The 15,515-nt window shown below is 32.6% G+C and overlaps 1 protein-coding gene across 1 annotated transcript in view; it reads right to left on the bottom strand.

The window, feature by feature from the left end:
* The window catches only part of LOC149420992 (protein O-mannosyl-transferase Tmtc2-like), a 491,943-nt gene that overhangs the window by 362,095 nt on the left and 114,333 nt on the right, over positions 1-15,515 (bottom strand). Inside the window, exon 3 of the mRNA XM_089635668.1 lies at positions 9,812-11,030. Within this exon, the coding sequence (XP_089491794.1) occupies positions 9,812-11,030 (1,219 nt within the window). The remainder of the gene's footprint in view (positions 1-9,811; positions 11,031-15,515) is intronic.

Raw genomic sequence — 15,515 nt, forward strand, 5'->3', positions numbered from 1 at the left:
CTTCAATTTTAACGTTTTGAATTTAACAAAACCTTCTAAAATGTCAGAAGATAGGTACTACGATGTGAGTTAAAACGATCGATAAAACTAAAAAAACTACCACAAATCATCTCGAAAACTCAGAGCAACACATCTAACTATACAATTCAAAACTCTATAGCAACCTCTCCCTCTTATTATCAAAGTACGCATGTAACTGAAAGAGATGTTTAATGTTGTACAAACTTAACACAGAGTACATTTGACATTATATTTCATTTAAGAACGATTTAATAATTCTGAGAGTAAAAATGTATATGTGTATTCAGAATTGGTGTTTTTTAATCTACAAAAATATACTTTTTACTCAAATTCCTTGTTGTTTTTCATGGTTCGATTATCACTGCAAAAAAACACAGTCCAACATTGCAAAAAAGAGTAAACACATAAATTTAAATAATTTATTTGAGATATTAAGTACCTTTGTATGTAGGAAGTAACTATACTAAATATAAAATATTATCTCTAATTTTTTTTCTTGAATGCATCAAAAAAATAAAATGTATTTTAACAAAGACGAATCGGTGAGTTCTGTTTGTTAAGGTTGTTCATTTTTATTAACGAATGCTTTTACTGGTCTGGGGCTAATGGAGATATTACGGAAAAGGTTTTAACGCTTATTTTATTTGAGCTTTTGTACATTCTCTTCCGGCACTCGCGATAATGTTTACTATAATAGCTTTTAAATTGCTGCTGGCTGCCATTTTAAAATTGAATTTTAATTGATGAAAAATCATTGAAACTGAAATACTATTTGTGGTGAAAATATTCGGTTAGCAAAATACTTTTTTGAAAGGCCCAAGTTCCTCAGCATCTTATAAACGTGATTGCAATCCCAACGCTTATCTAGGTTCCTATAATATTTGAAGGTTGCTTAAGAGTGAAAACCACTTTTAAGAATTGAAACGTTGCTTGAAATGACTATTATATAACCATATTTCGTGACCTTATCTGAATATTTAAATACTTTTCAACCTACCTCCTCCATCTCTTTCCCATTATCACTAACTTCAACATTACAAACTACAATATTGATGAAGTCCATAGTCCTACTGCCTTTCGACCATTAGGGCAGTAAGAACTTTTATGTGGTATTCACATAAAGAAATTTAATACAATGTAAAATCAAATATTATTATGGGGTATCGTGAATCATAGATATTGATTCAAAAAGACAAAACCATATTTTTTTAGGTTCCTAGGCTTGATGACGCGTAGAAATAAAAATGTCAAAACACTGAAGTGACGAGAAGACCACTCATTGTTCCATCAAACCCTTGTAACCAACAGCACAAGAACTAATCGATTAGCAAATATATGTCACGTATACCAAGCACGAGAGGACAGAGTCATAAAACGGTGTACGAAGCCAAACCGTCTGGTCCAGGCTCTTAGACAGACCAAGAGAGCTCTTTATGGACAACGTTCTGGCCGATCTAGAGCAAAAGGCAATAATATCGTTGGATGTGGAAAGGCATCATTAGGAAAGCAATGATTGCATGGCTGTTGGACTGTTAAAATAAGGTTATAGTTTTCACTTAAGGACTTTTACCAAAAATTGTACCGATATTCTTAGAATTCAAATAAGAGAAACTCGCCTTCTTACTCTATATTTTCGTAAAACTGGTAATAAAGTTTGACGACTCGACGTGCATTATCGTTTCCTTATCAGATCACAGATGTCAAACGTAATAAAACATTAAATTATCTTCCAGCCGATGTACAACAAGCTAAAATTCTGGCGAAATATTCTAAAAGTTTTGATGACAGACTTATACAATTTCAAGATGAGATTTAATTTCAAAAATGTCATGATTGACTTTCTAAATACACGTGTAAAACAATTTAACAAATATGTTTTTTTGTATTTATTTATGATTTTGTTATGTTTAATTATTTGTTTCTTTCCCATCCTCTAGACACCTTATTGTTAAATTAGTATAATCGTTGAAATGAATGTTTTCAATAATTTTAAACTAATCGTATTTAACGAAACGAAATATCATTGGCGTTTAAACACAACCATGCCGACAATTTAACTATGCCAACAATGGTAGCAAAATGAAAGCGAGGACACGCCGCACCGAAATTGAATTGGACTCAGCCAAATTTGTCCCGGCGTTAACACAGTTAGCGAAGTAATAAAGTGGGTGTATCAAACGGCTACATTGCGATGCTTTCGACCATGTTTTCCCAGTATGTTGTTCGGGACAGTCAAGTTAACAACTTCTACTTCTTTTTAGCGCAGTGCCGCGTCCGAGCGCCAAATTGGTTGCATTTCCAAGGACCGAGAATCGATGAAAATTAATGTGATTTTTTTATTTTTTCGAATTTTTATGTAAGAACTGAAGATGATTTTTTATGTACCTACTTATTTTTGTCAACAAATAAAACAAATCAAATACTTTTTCATAATTAAATCTATATCATAATATAGTGTATGACTTCAAATTTAAAAATTAACACACCTAACTAAACAAAAAAATATTTGAAAACGTACTCATTTTTTTGTTTTATTATCTACGAATATAATTTATGAACTATTTTTTCTGGCATAAATATGATTGCATGTTTCGATTTCTAAGTAACATATGGGTTAATCCAAATAATGTCAAAGGTGCAGGAAATATCTTAATAATTATGATAAGAATTACAAGTTTACATAGTTTCAAAAAAAAATTGTGAGCTTTAAAAAGTATATTTTTTAATTCCAATTTAAAATAAGTTTAACAAACTTAATCTGGAAAGAAAAACAAGTCGCCACATTTTAATTCACATTAAACATAGCCTTCAAAGAAAAATACGTAAACATTTTTTGAGGGCGATAAGCTGTCCTTTACAAAACATTGATATTTGTGCAGATAATCGTCTACTCTTTTGAAATTACCTGGAGGGCTGAAGATTTTAACAATTTCACGGCCACAACAATAACAGTGCCACGTTTTGGGTCCTTGATCTACCATGTTGATCAACATCACTACTATAATACGGCATATTAACCTGTTTATGATTTAATATAATTTTGTGTAATGAAATTTTTCTTATTATTCTAAAATGGTACAAAAAATAACGTAATAAAACACTTTTAGTACAATTTCGTAAAAAATAAGCTTCATTCGCCTTCCCTAATTCCATCGTCCCTAGGGGCAGCCCTGCCGATGCCGAAGGAGGAAATTGACAAAAAAAGCAATCAACGTAAAAGCACGGATAATCCACTCCCTGACATAATGTCCCCTGTCCCCTGTCGCAGTCCCCAGTCCCCAGTTCCCTGCCCCGCTCAGCGTCCACAGTACGAGACGCCTGACGTAATGAAATTTTGTTTGTCTATTTGCTCGTTGGCTTGTCGAACAATAATAATTATTGTCTTATACGCTTTGATGTTGAAGAAACGACGACACGAAGCTGCTGCGCGTAAAGATTAGAGTCGAGTTAAAAAGTCCACAACAAAGAAACTACAATCTTACCCACCTTATTTATCTGCACACAAACATACAATTTTTGCAATAAGGTACAAGGTTTTTTTTTATTTTTTTTTTATTGTTATTAAGTTTAATTTGTAGAACTCCATTTTATTTTTTTATTTTTTATATATACAATAATATTATTATTGGGTTTATAAAAACAGTTTATTTTTAAACAAGTTCTGCTGTGTAATTATTATTACGCGTGACAGCTGTTTCGCCCTCTGAAGGCATTATCAAACTGTTTGATAATGCCTTCAGAGGGCGAAACAGCTGTCACGCGTAATAATAATTACACAGCAGAACTTGTTTAAAAATAAACTGTTTTTATAAACCCAATAATAATATTATTGTATATATAAAAAAAAAAAAAAAAAAAAAAAAAAAAAAAGTACAAGGTTTTCTCTATAAGCATCTACAAGGTTATAAAATATAATAGTTTGAAGAGCTGAATAAAAAATATTCATAATGATAAGATAGTTTCATCATCGTTATTTCGAATTTAGTTGATAGGTACTGGAATAGAGTAGGTTGTGTCTCAATGATTTACCTAGAGTAAATTCCGACCTTCTTTATATTGAACCAATGCCTTTAAACAGACTTTTCCAAAGTAAAAGAGCGATTGGGCAAGAGAAGAAAGAATCAACCAACATAGTGGAATGTTATGTGAGAGTCCTTTATTTCTTTACAATACTCTTTAATCTCCTAGAAAAAAGTCGCAAAGGTCTTAAAAATGATTGTATTATTTCATTTCATCGGATAGCTCATATAATTCAAATTTATTAACATTTTCACTTTATTCACATTAAGAAAATAATTTTTTTTAATTTGTTATTCTCTCCACCAGACAACTTTTATCCATCCATGAATATGTATTTACTTACTTTAACCTGAACCTTTCCATTCTAAGCTTCCTTTTTTTTAATCAGAATATAGCAGGCGTAGGTGTTATATTATTAATTTAGCAAGTAAGTTTTGAGTGTTTACTTTACAAAAGTAATCACTCTTTAATGCCCGAATTTCAATACTTTGTTCTTTTCTAACAATAATTATTGTAAAATATGATTATTCGATTTGTTCTCGTTGAACAATTGTAGTTATATCAACTTGTTTCAATAATTTACCATCAAATGGCTATTTGGGTGCTTTATAGGTCATGATAGAAATGACGCTGAGAGCTCACGGAATGATCCATGCCTATTTGCACGCCACAAAATATGTACTAAATATAAATATGACTTGACACCAGATTCCCTACGTTTCCACCTAATGCCGCTGCACCAAAAGTGAGCACGCCGCTCGCGCTGCTGTTGCGAACAAATTGAATAGATACTCGACTCTCTCGGGAGATGTCACATACGCTGCCGCATCCATTGACACGCGAGTTCTCGCGGAGGCATGCCACCCAACAAGTAGGGGCGCATCGAGCTGCAGAACGGTGTCAGCGATAGCTCTAGCGGCCTCCACCACTTATGCACTGTTATGTAGTCACTGTCTGTACACCGTAAGCTGTACGGAGGCGTTCGTGTGCATATGTTGCACATGTTGCCTGTAGCCTCTTCCGTTCGCTGCACCCCTGGTAACGGTGAAACTTTTCTCATTTAATGGCCGCGGGGTGGATACAAAAGCGCATCGGAGATTTGGTTGTATTATTTTATAAAGAAAATACACCTTTACTAAATGCAAATAAAACATAGTTAAAGCACGTGAAGTTTAGAGATAAAGATAAATTCAGATATAATATATAACATTTGATCGAATCGGATTTTCATGATAATTTAAGCCGAAGTTTTTTTGTTAAAATAGCCATTATCTAAGTTTATTATTTTAATCATTATATTAACGTTTGAATGCAAAATATATCAAAATTTATATTCAGTTTAATAGTTCTGATATAAAATATATTCAATTGAGATGTTCAACACAAAAATTAACAATTGTTGAAATCATGTCATTATTTTTAGTTTTGAGATTGATTGATTCAATTAATGGATGCATGCATTGAGCTTTGAAAGCCTTTTTACTATCCGTGTTCCATAATAGATTCCTGAAAGAAGGACGATTTTTTTAAAAAACACACAAGTTACTACCACAAAAGGTTGAAAAAATTCTTATCATTATATCTTTTTCCATTTTTTTCATATCGCTGATTGACAATGTGACAACAAACATTTACTCTTCTAGGTAGTTCTACCATATTGACGTGCTTTAAAATGTTTGTTTCGTATAAAATAATTGATATAATTTTAAATGGTGTATTTTAATGGCGTATTACTCAGTAATATTAGGATTTTTATTTCTATTTTCATTAAAACATCGTTTTTTTATCATAGACTTTAATCTTTATTTCTATATTCGTATTTTTTTCCTTAAATGTATATTTTTTCCTTATGCTTCATAATTATTTTCCAAAATGCTATTTTCCTTGTTCCTACATTATTACTTAAATCATTTACGGCTACCATAATAATAGCATGAGTTTTGTATACTAGTTATGAAAATCACAAAAAAAAATCATTTATAAAATTTATCAATAAAAAAATAATCAATTCTTGCAATAGTCCATTTGTCTTTTTTTATAACCTTACCTATAATATTTATATTCCATACCATAGCATTATGTTTAACCGTTGATTTGCCAACATATGTAAATAAGTACTCATGGACTTGTGTATTATGAAAATGGTTTAGTTAATAATGAACAATTTTGTAGAACTTTTAAACTAACTATTTCACATGAATTGTAAACATGTCATGTTTCCAAGCAGGTTAACGAATGTCCAACATCGCACATTATGAGATAGGCGCACGTAATCGTTATTTAAAAATTTATTAAAATATTTGTTAGTAGAATAAATTTATTTGTAACACACGCCTTAGGCTATCAAGTCTTACAAAAACATTCGAAATTCAAGGGCATAAAAAAAACCTGCTGAATTTAGCTTTGAACCTAAAATGAACGAATGCTATGAAAATTATACAAGAAAAACGTTTAAAAAAGCTATACCCGATGGCTATTACGATTTAGTAGAGCGTTGAAATGATTGAAGATGGTTACAATTTTAATACCTTGCCATGAAAATATGATGCATTTTTTGATGTTTTTATACTTCGTTCGAGATTGCAATACTTTCAGTATTAAATTCATAGTTTGCCTGAGTAGTCTGATTTGTAAGAAAACTAATGTCGTCAATCACATAAAATTCCTTTCACTATCTAAATGCCGGATAAATCAATTCAATTATATATCTGCCCACGAAAGAATATCAACCATTGAAAATACTTTATGAATTTCGGCAGAGGTTAGGTAAAATTAAGTTTACTTTGGGCATACGAACATACCCATAGCAAACTTCTATCGTTTTGTCTCTTCAGCACAGACCAAACTGTTAGTTGCAATTTCAAAATCCAGGACAGTGAAAATAAATCAAAAATTAAGTTAATAAAAACTGTAAAAATTAAATATTATATTGTTTTAATGAATTGTAAGGGTATCCAATTGTATAAAAGGGATATCCGAGTATTAAAGAGACTAATTGGTATACAATAAAAGCGTATGGTTGTTGTGTTTCATCGCCTACCTTACTAACTTGTGCCATCTTCCTTAACAATAATTACCTAGAAACAGCAACTCAAGCATTTACTTGATAGCCACCGCTATTATTCATACGGCAACAGTAATAACAGTTGGCACAGCCGACAAAAGAAGTGACCAAACGTAAAAGTGGGTTCATTTCACACAAACTGAATATTTAAAAAATCATATAGCTTATATTTATGCACTTTCAGCATCTTAGGTAAGAGGTCATTATAAAAACAATTAAAACTTCGCAACCTCATTCTTCTACTTTTCCCACTTCCTTAGTACCACAACGCACTATACTTGGGGATGCCATAATATCACTAGCTTTAGACGAATGAGATTTTCATGTAGTAGGATATTCAAATAGAAAAAAAAAACGTTTCTATTAATTTTACAGTGTTACTTTAACCCTTATAGTAGTTTAGAGCGTGATTTTCATATAAATATTTCACTAAGTTATTGAAAATTTTATTTCGCTTGAACATCCAGTTACGTAAGTTTCAATTCTCCATGAAGTGCTCCTCGTGCCGAATTATCATTCAAAGCTTCGCTGAAATACGATATTTTAATAACTAGTACTGCAAGTTTCGCTATTACGAATGTGCATTCCGTTAGAAGATTTTAAAGCTCCCGACTCGTTGCGGATGCACCACTGAATGTGACAACAATCATTTTTTAAAGTTAAGCTAGCTCAGATGTAAGCCTTCATATTCTCATCATAGACTCCTCCGTCGGCGTCATTTCAGAATATTATAACTATATAAAATTCATTGCTTCTACTTTATGAATTTCAACGATATCAAATAATGTTTACATCGTAATGAAAACGCAGTGCAAGGCATTTTGTATGCGAAAATGAATAGATTTCATAAGATTCAAGTAAAAAATGAGCCCAAAATATATCCTTATTGAAGTTACAAATTTAATTTTTGCGGAAAATTGTCGAATGGCGGGGTATTATGGGTACTAACTAATCCGTCAAGCATGTTGGGATTGTTTCTCTGTAATGAATGTAAGTAATTTATTGTTAGCACAATTGAATTAACAATTCAAATTCAAATTGCACAATTCAAATAATTACTTAAATCAGGCATTCCCTATGCCCAACCTGCGGCCCAAAACGAAGTTTTAATCTTTTTATTATATTTTGTGAAATAAAACATTCATGTTATTAGACCTCGGACTCTGCATGTGGGTTTTGATTAAAAATCTAAACCTAAAACTTTTGATTAAAACCCTCCTCCTAAGATGCGACTACCCTTTTGAGACGAGTTACAAAACAGAGAAGTGGTATAAAGTTCAAATGCTTCCAATCATTATATTACTAGTATATTTGTGAACAGTGGTCTTCGCGTCATTGGTGATATTCGGAGAAATGATTTTTTTGATCTTATCTATCGTTTTCTGCGACGCACCACAGGTTAAAACGGTCACCATCTTGAAACAGAAATCGGATGGTAGCAAATTAATTTATAGTCAGTCTAATTATATAGGACTTCGCTACACTCAGTCAACTATGGTATTCCATCATGAGCTAACTGCTTCAAAAAGGCAGGCATATTATTAAATTTTATTTTACTTTACCCATTATCATTATAAAAGTTTCCTTCGACTATACCTCTGTATTATTTTTTAACTTATGTTTTATTTGTGAAAATTTATTTGATTTTTGATAAACATCGTTGTCGAATAGGTCAAGGTTTCATACAACTCTGTACCCGGGTAATGCGATATTGCAACATGACTGCTAATCGATAATGAAGGCTCAAGCAATATTCGCAGTAGTCGACGCGTTAATGGGTGAATGGGTGACCACTTTGACCTCCAGACTGCGGCTAGCTGGGATGTGCAGTTAGAGGTAAATGTGACCACCTGACAAGTGTAGAGGTAAGCACAAGGATTGTCGGGAGTGCTAGAAATAGTAGCCCCAAGCGTGTTGTATTTGATTATTGGTAATTGAGAGAATGTTAATAAAATAAATAAAAACATATAAAGACAATTTAACACAAGATCAGGAAAAGAGATAAGAAAATGGCGATAAGGTTTGAATTCCCGCTTAACACCATCCGCCTGTTTTGATTTATGCAAGAAAAAAAAAATGGCCAAAAAGTGCCTTTTATTTTATTTTATGGATGTTCAGGCATAAATTTTTTTTTTCGATCATTTTATAAATAACTTAATTTTCCACATTATACAATAAAATCATAAACGAAAATGGGTTCGTAAGTAGAAGATTTTGAACCTTAAAGCAGTTTTCATAGGCCTTATACATTATTTTTTTTCTGGGCTTATAAAAAGACTTTCTAAAAAATACTCGATTATTTCAAAGGCCAAGACGTATTCTACTCGCAGTATTTAATTAAAGCATCTGAAACATTCCTAGGCGACCAAATTTTAAAACCAAAAACAAATGATTTTGCATTACTACGTATTGCATCGCCTTAAATTAAATTTGACTGTTTTAAATATCCACTCAATATGTTTCGGAAATTCATTAAATAATAAAAATTTTACGTAACCATAGTAATTTATACTATAAAAAAATACCCGGCGTCATCCGTAGAGAAAAGCAAATTAAGAAAAGTTGAATAATTTAGATAAAAAAATATATGTTTTCGCAGTATGATATTCAGAAACCTGGTGAAAAAGCTGAAATACATCACATATTGGTAGCTTCCTTTAAAATTCTGCAGAGATTTTTTATAATTTAAATTTAAATGATTTTTACCTTATTGTTCCACGTAGCGTCTTGCGCGGCGCGCACCAGGTCGTAGAGCGCGCATGCCGCCAGGGCTGTAACTCCAGTCTCCTTGCTGAGAGTGGCAGCAGCGGCCAGCAGGATGCAGCAGAACAGCGCCCCGTGGCACTTCCAACCCCAGTTGCCCCCGCCCACTCCACGACACTTCCCACACAACTTATTCACTGAGCCACTGCTTTCACCCAACCTTCCATCTTCACCCTTATGACATTTTGCAGCCCCATTCACTAGGCCGTTTCCGTTCTGATGATGATATGTCCCATTATGACCCGCGTTACCGTTTAATAATGCATTATGTCCAATTCCATTGCAGCTCGTCGCGGAACTCTCGACATGACTGTTTCTCTTCACGTCGCCGTTTATGTTGTTATTATTTATGTTCGTGCAGGGTCCTTTCTTCAACTGCCACGTATTCAATCCGCAGGAAATAAAGAACTTCACGACACAAATAATGCCTCCGCTGGCGGTAAAGTCTTCCATTTTCCCGAACCAATTGCATTGTCTGATATTGTCGATCAAGTGGAACAATATATTATGGTAATTCAAGCGTTCCGCGTTATAAAGGAAGGATGCCTTACTTCTTGATAAAATATCGCTTTCCGCTACGTAGCCATTAGTTACTATATGCCCGTTAGGCGCGCCATTTGAAGTGTGCTCTAAGGTTTTTTTTAAGGTCTTTTTGACTTGATTTACTCCGTTTATTCTGCTGAGGCATCTTTGAACGCAGCACCCGTTTAGAGGTAAGTTATTGAAGGTGACATTGTAGTTTGAAGTGTCCCTGTATTTTACGTGGGCCACGTAGACTAAAAAACTGAGTAGGTAGAAGTTACAAGCCGCTAGATCAGCCCTTCCTACCACTCCCGCCACCGCCTCCGTGTGGATGGGGTGGGAGGCGAACGTGAGTCCCGCGATTGCTGAGCCCAGTTTGGTTTTGGCTGGTGGTAAGATGGCTCGGGCGACTCGCACTACCAGGGCCGTGGCCAGGCAGTGGAGGAGCACGTTAACCAGGTGGTAGCCCCAAGGTTGGAATCCTCCCAAGAGATAGTTGAGGCGGAAGGTGAACACGCAGAGCGGGCGATAGGACCCGTGAGAGCCGCTGTCTGTCAGAGGAGTTCCCCAAAAATCGTTCTCCAGGAGGTTCTGCCATGGTGTACTTGGCAGAAGATCGGGGTTGCTCAGAATAGCTCGTCTGTAACAATAAAACAATAAATTATTACCAAATAACATCAGACAATCTAATTACCGTGATTTACATCATTAATCATCAAAAATACTAATTTCCGTCGTGCGTCTGGCCCCTAGTTCCATGGTCTGGCCTGCTGTACTATGGTTCAATAAATTTCCGTCGTGCGTCTGGCCCGCTGAACTGTGGTTCAATAAACTCTTGGACTCGGATATGCTTTAAATTTAAGTATCATTTTCCAAATTGGAACAAATTTAGCGAAAAATTCTAAATATTCCAAGTAGATACCTACCTGAAAATATTTTTAAGTTATTCATTATTTAATGGACAGGCAGCATTTTGCTGAAACGCTTTTATCTTATTTCACAATTAAGTTTCACACTAACAAGCGTTAATAAAGAAAAACCACTTCACTTTCGTTGAATGGTGTTTTGTTACATATCCATTTATTTATTATTATAAACGCCCTGTTGGGTTTTTACAAATATGTGTATTTGACATGATAAACTACATAGTTCAGAGACACAGTAGTTTTTTAAAGTTTAGATAACTAAATTTAGATACAAATCTTCAACAAATGAACACATCACATGGCTATGACATTGTAACTAACAATCAACTTAGCAACTAGGGCTTTAGCTGTTTCCGTAGTTTGTGTGCCTTAGGAATTTGTTAAAAAATTTGTTTTTATTTCCGCTTTGCAATGAAATGCGCATGTTTTATCTGTTTCTATGAACAACTTAAGGCGAAACTTAATGCAAAATCACTATTTTGATTAATCTTTATAACAAATTGGTGTACATTATGAATATGCTTTAGATAATTTAAAATTTTCCTATCGTTTCGCTTGAGTACATACAAATAAAATAATAAATTACTATAATAGTAGGTAAACTACCAAAAAAAATATTTTTTCAATAGACTTGTATGAAGGCGTAAAGGAAACAACTTAAATATTATTATTGTTAAAATTATCTGTGACAGTTTAACTTGATTAACTTTTTTGCTTTCTTATAAAATTAATTACTAAATAAATAAAAACCAGTTTTGTGCTTGAAATTGAACGTTTCTAGACTCCGTCTGTCAAGCGATTTTAATGCCTATTACCTACAATAGAAGGCATACCAAGAATATACACATTTTTGGTTGTAGCTTTCTCTTAAGATAGGGATGTACAGCGTTGTCTGTTGTATTAAAACTGTGAAAATTTAGATTCAAGATGCCATTAAAAACAAATATCTTAATCTGGGCTCCGAAAAAAACTGGCAACTTTAGATTTTCCGCAGATTGACCCGTGAAATTCCGGTCTTGAAAAGTTAGATTATTTCGGATATATTATTCTTTAATTGACTGTTATCACATGAATTAAATATGAATTCTATGAAAGTGATATTTTATACTAACTTAAATGTATGTATGTATAAGGGTAAATATAAATCGTAGAAATCAAATTTTATGTTGCGCTAACAATGAATTCAAAATGTCATTTTTTTTATTATTCTCTGGGAATGATTATAATATTCATTTAAATTTACTTGTTTAAACGACATTAAAAGTACGGTTAGAGTTTCTTATAAATTCCTAAATAAAAGGAATGTGTTGAAAAATATCGCATTCTTTCAATTTTACGACGATTGGATTACAAATATTAAAAACAAAAATTAAAATATTACAAATTATAAATATCAAAGTCTTATTCAAATTAAAAAAATTTAAATGTATTTTTATCTAGCTTATTAAAAAGCTTTATTTTTACGGCATCTTCGAAAATAATAAATATAATATAGCACATTTAATTTTTTTTAGAATTATTCTGAAATTCGATAAGAAATTTCAAGTTTATACAACGGATACACAACCCCTTTTTAGCTGTGTAAAAACAAAAATATATTATATGTAGGTATATATATCTTTCTATGAAATATTTTATGTCAGTTTCTTTATTAGTACGGTTTGCACAATCACATAACAGAACATTATTTCAATTGTTTTTTTCAAAGTTGTAATTTTAATATCCCGTAATTTATCACGGGCCTGCGCGAGTTTTGCAATAAAATCTTAAGACACGCTTTCTTCACATAAAGCAAGACATTAGCTTAGTATTTTTATGTACCCTGTTCTTTGTTTACCCAACTCAAATTTGGTGAAAACTTATTTATCAGTTGAAAAGGGTTTCCTTAAGTAATTTGTTTCAATAGACTAGCAGATAAGCCACGAAAGGCTGGATGTGGATAAGGTATCTTCCGGTCGGGCCTAACGGATGCACGGTGGACTTCCCCACTAAACACCGAACGGCCGCCCACTGAGATACCATCTTACACGACGCTAGCTGACCTGGTAGACTCGTGTTCAAACCTAAGTTTTATGTAAGGGCTTATGTTTATTATAAACGCATAGTATAAAGTTAAAAAATCAAAGAAAATAAAAAATTTTACAACGATCCTAATACTTCCAAAATTTAACTGCTAAAGTAAAATATTCGAGTATGTATACATTTCGTTTATACAACATGAATACACTGAAAATGGTTGGACATAAAATAGAAAAAATATGGTCAAGTTACTTTTTATATTATATTTTCAAACCGTTAGTTAATAATTCTCAGAAAGCTGTGAAAGGGCACAACACACGTTCAATTTTTATTTGCTGTGTAAGTACATAATATCAAAAACTTTTCTCTTTGCAAGCATGCACTATGTGGAAATAACGCAACGTAATTTTAAAAGTCTAGGTTGGTATCAAAATTGGTAAATGGCATCAGATATTAAGCTCTCTTTTATACAAATACAAAATGAACGTTCATAATTTGAATACGGATATGTACACATTATGATAAAAAAAACATAAAAAATGTACCTAATATGTGCATTTAATAATACTTTTAAATGTAAAGCATACTATGAAATTATATATCTATGTTGAACTATTTATGTATGATAGATACGATTTTTATTTATGGTTATGGAATGTCAATTACCTCTCAGTAAAGAAATATTGACAGGGTTAGCATAGATTATAAAATAAGCTACTCTAACGATAGAACAGTTGTGCCGAAACCAGTTCGAAAATTATTATAAATAAAGTGATGTTCTGAAACCTGCATTTGAATAAAAATAATACTCGTATATTCGAAGAAAGTATTTTAATTTGCGGCTTGTCAACCACAAAAATTTGTGAAACCAATTATTTCTCTACCGGTTTCGGAAGAGGTATTTCTTCAACAATCGTGTAAATCGTTCAACAGCTGTACAATCACGTATATACTATTTTCAATCGGAAAAGGATACGTTAAAAAAAATATTTTCTGAATATAATTCGATATTGTGGGGAAACTGCATATAGTAGATAAGATACAATTATTGTAAATATATTAAAACATTATCTGGTAGGAAGACACAAGTTACAAACATATAATTTTGTAAAAAACAAGCAACTTATGACGAAAATATAATCAACACCAACCACACTGAGATTTAAAACTAACAAAATAGATGACTGACAGATATGCTTAATTATTTTAAACGTTGGAGTGGGAGATCATTAAAGGGCAAGGGGTCATTAGTTTAATTGGTTTACCTCATAATTAAACTACATAATTTTTTTTAACCTCACACTCGGTTAAAATATTATCCTGATGAAGAAAGATACATTCCGAAACAGGTAGAGCGATAATTAATAAAATAAAGTGGTTTTGAACATGTATGTGTTTATATTGTAAAATGATAATGTTCTACCGCAAAAAAATTTTTTTTTTCTAAAATCTTAGAAACTCGAAAAAAACGAGTGAAAAATTTCCAATAAAACTCGTTAAGCGCTTCAAACAAAAAATTTAAATCAACAAATTTGTCCAATCGCGAATTCTCCTATCAACATCAACACATATCCATTCCACCCTCCCACACCACGGGGTGGATTAAGGTAGTTGGGGTGTGTTAGGGCGGCCGGGGGTATATCGCCGCTAGTCCGCCGGCCAGTAAGGTTTATCTTATCAAAAGCCAGAATTAACTGCCAAGCGATAAAGTTTAGCACACTACTTCAAGGCTTAGGGGTGTTCTGGATTCAGATTACATTTCGTCGAATCGTTTCTCAGCTGTTTTTGTGCGGGGAATATTGCCAGAATGTTGGCCAATAACATGTGTTATTTCGAAGGTTCGATAATGTGGCATTTCGAAACTTTGTTTATTTCAATACTTTGATTTTAGGCGGTGGTGAAGCATTGTTTACTTCAATATTTTGGTTTTAGAAGTGGTGTAGCAATGCTTATTTTTGTATTTTTTCTTTGAAGTTTATCGATAGTAATATAATCCATTTGTTTATTTAAAGACTCAATAGTTGCTCAAATTTGTTTATTTTTGTTGTTATACTTTTAAGTTCAACGTTATAAATACTTTAATGTCAGTGTATTTTTTATGAAATTATTGAAAAAAACATTGGAATGTCAAGATTTAACGAAACTTGAAGAGGCCTCCATCTAGCTGTGATATTTCAAAG

The sequence above is a fragment of the Hesperophylax consimilis genome, chromosome 9 (assembly GCF_061612785.1).
Source record: "Hesperophylax consimilis isolate HC1 chromosome 9, BYU_Hcon_1.0, whole genome shotgun sequence".
NCBI classification, from domain to species: Eukaryota; Metazoa; Arthropoda; class Insecta; order Trichoptera; family Limnephilidae; genus Hesperophylax; species Hesperophylax consimilis.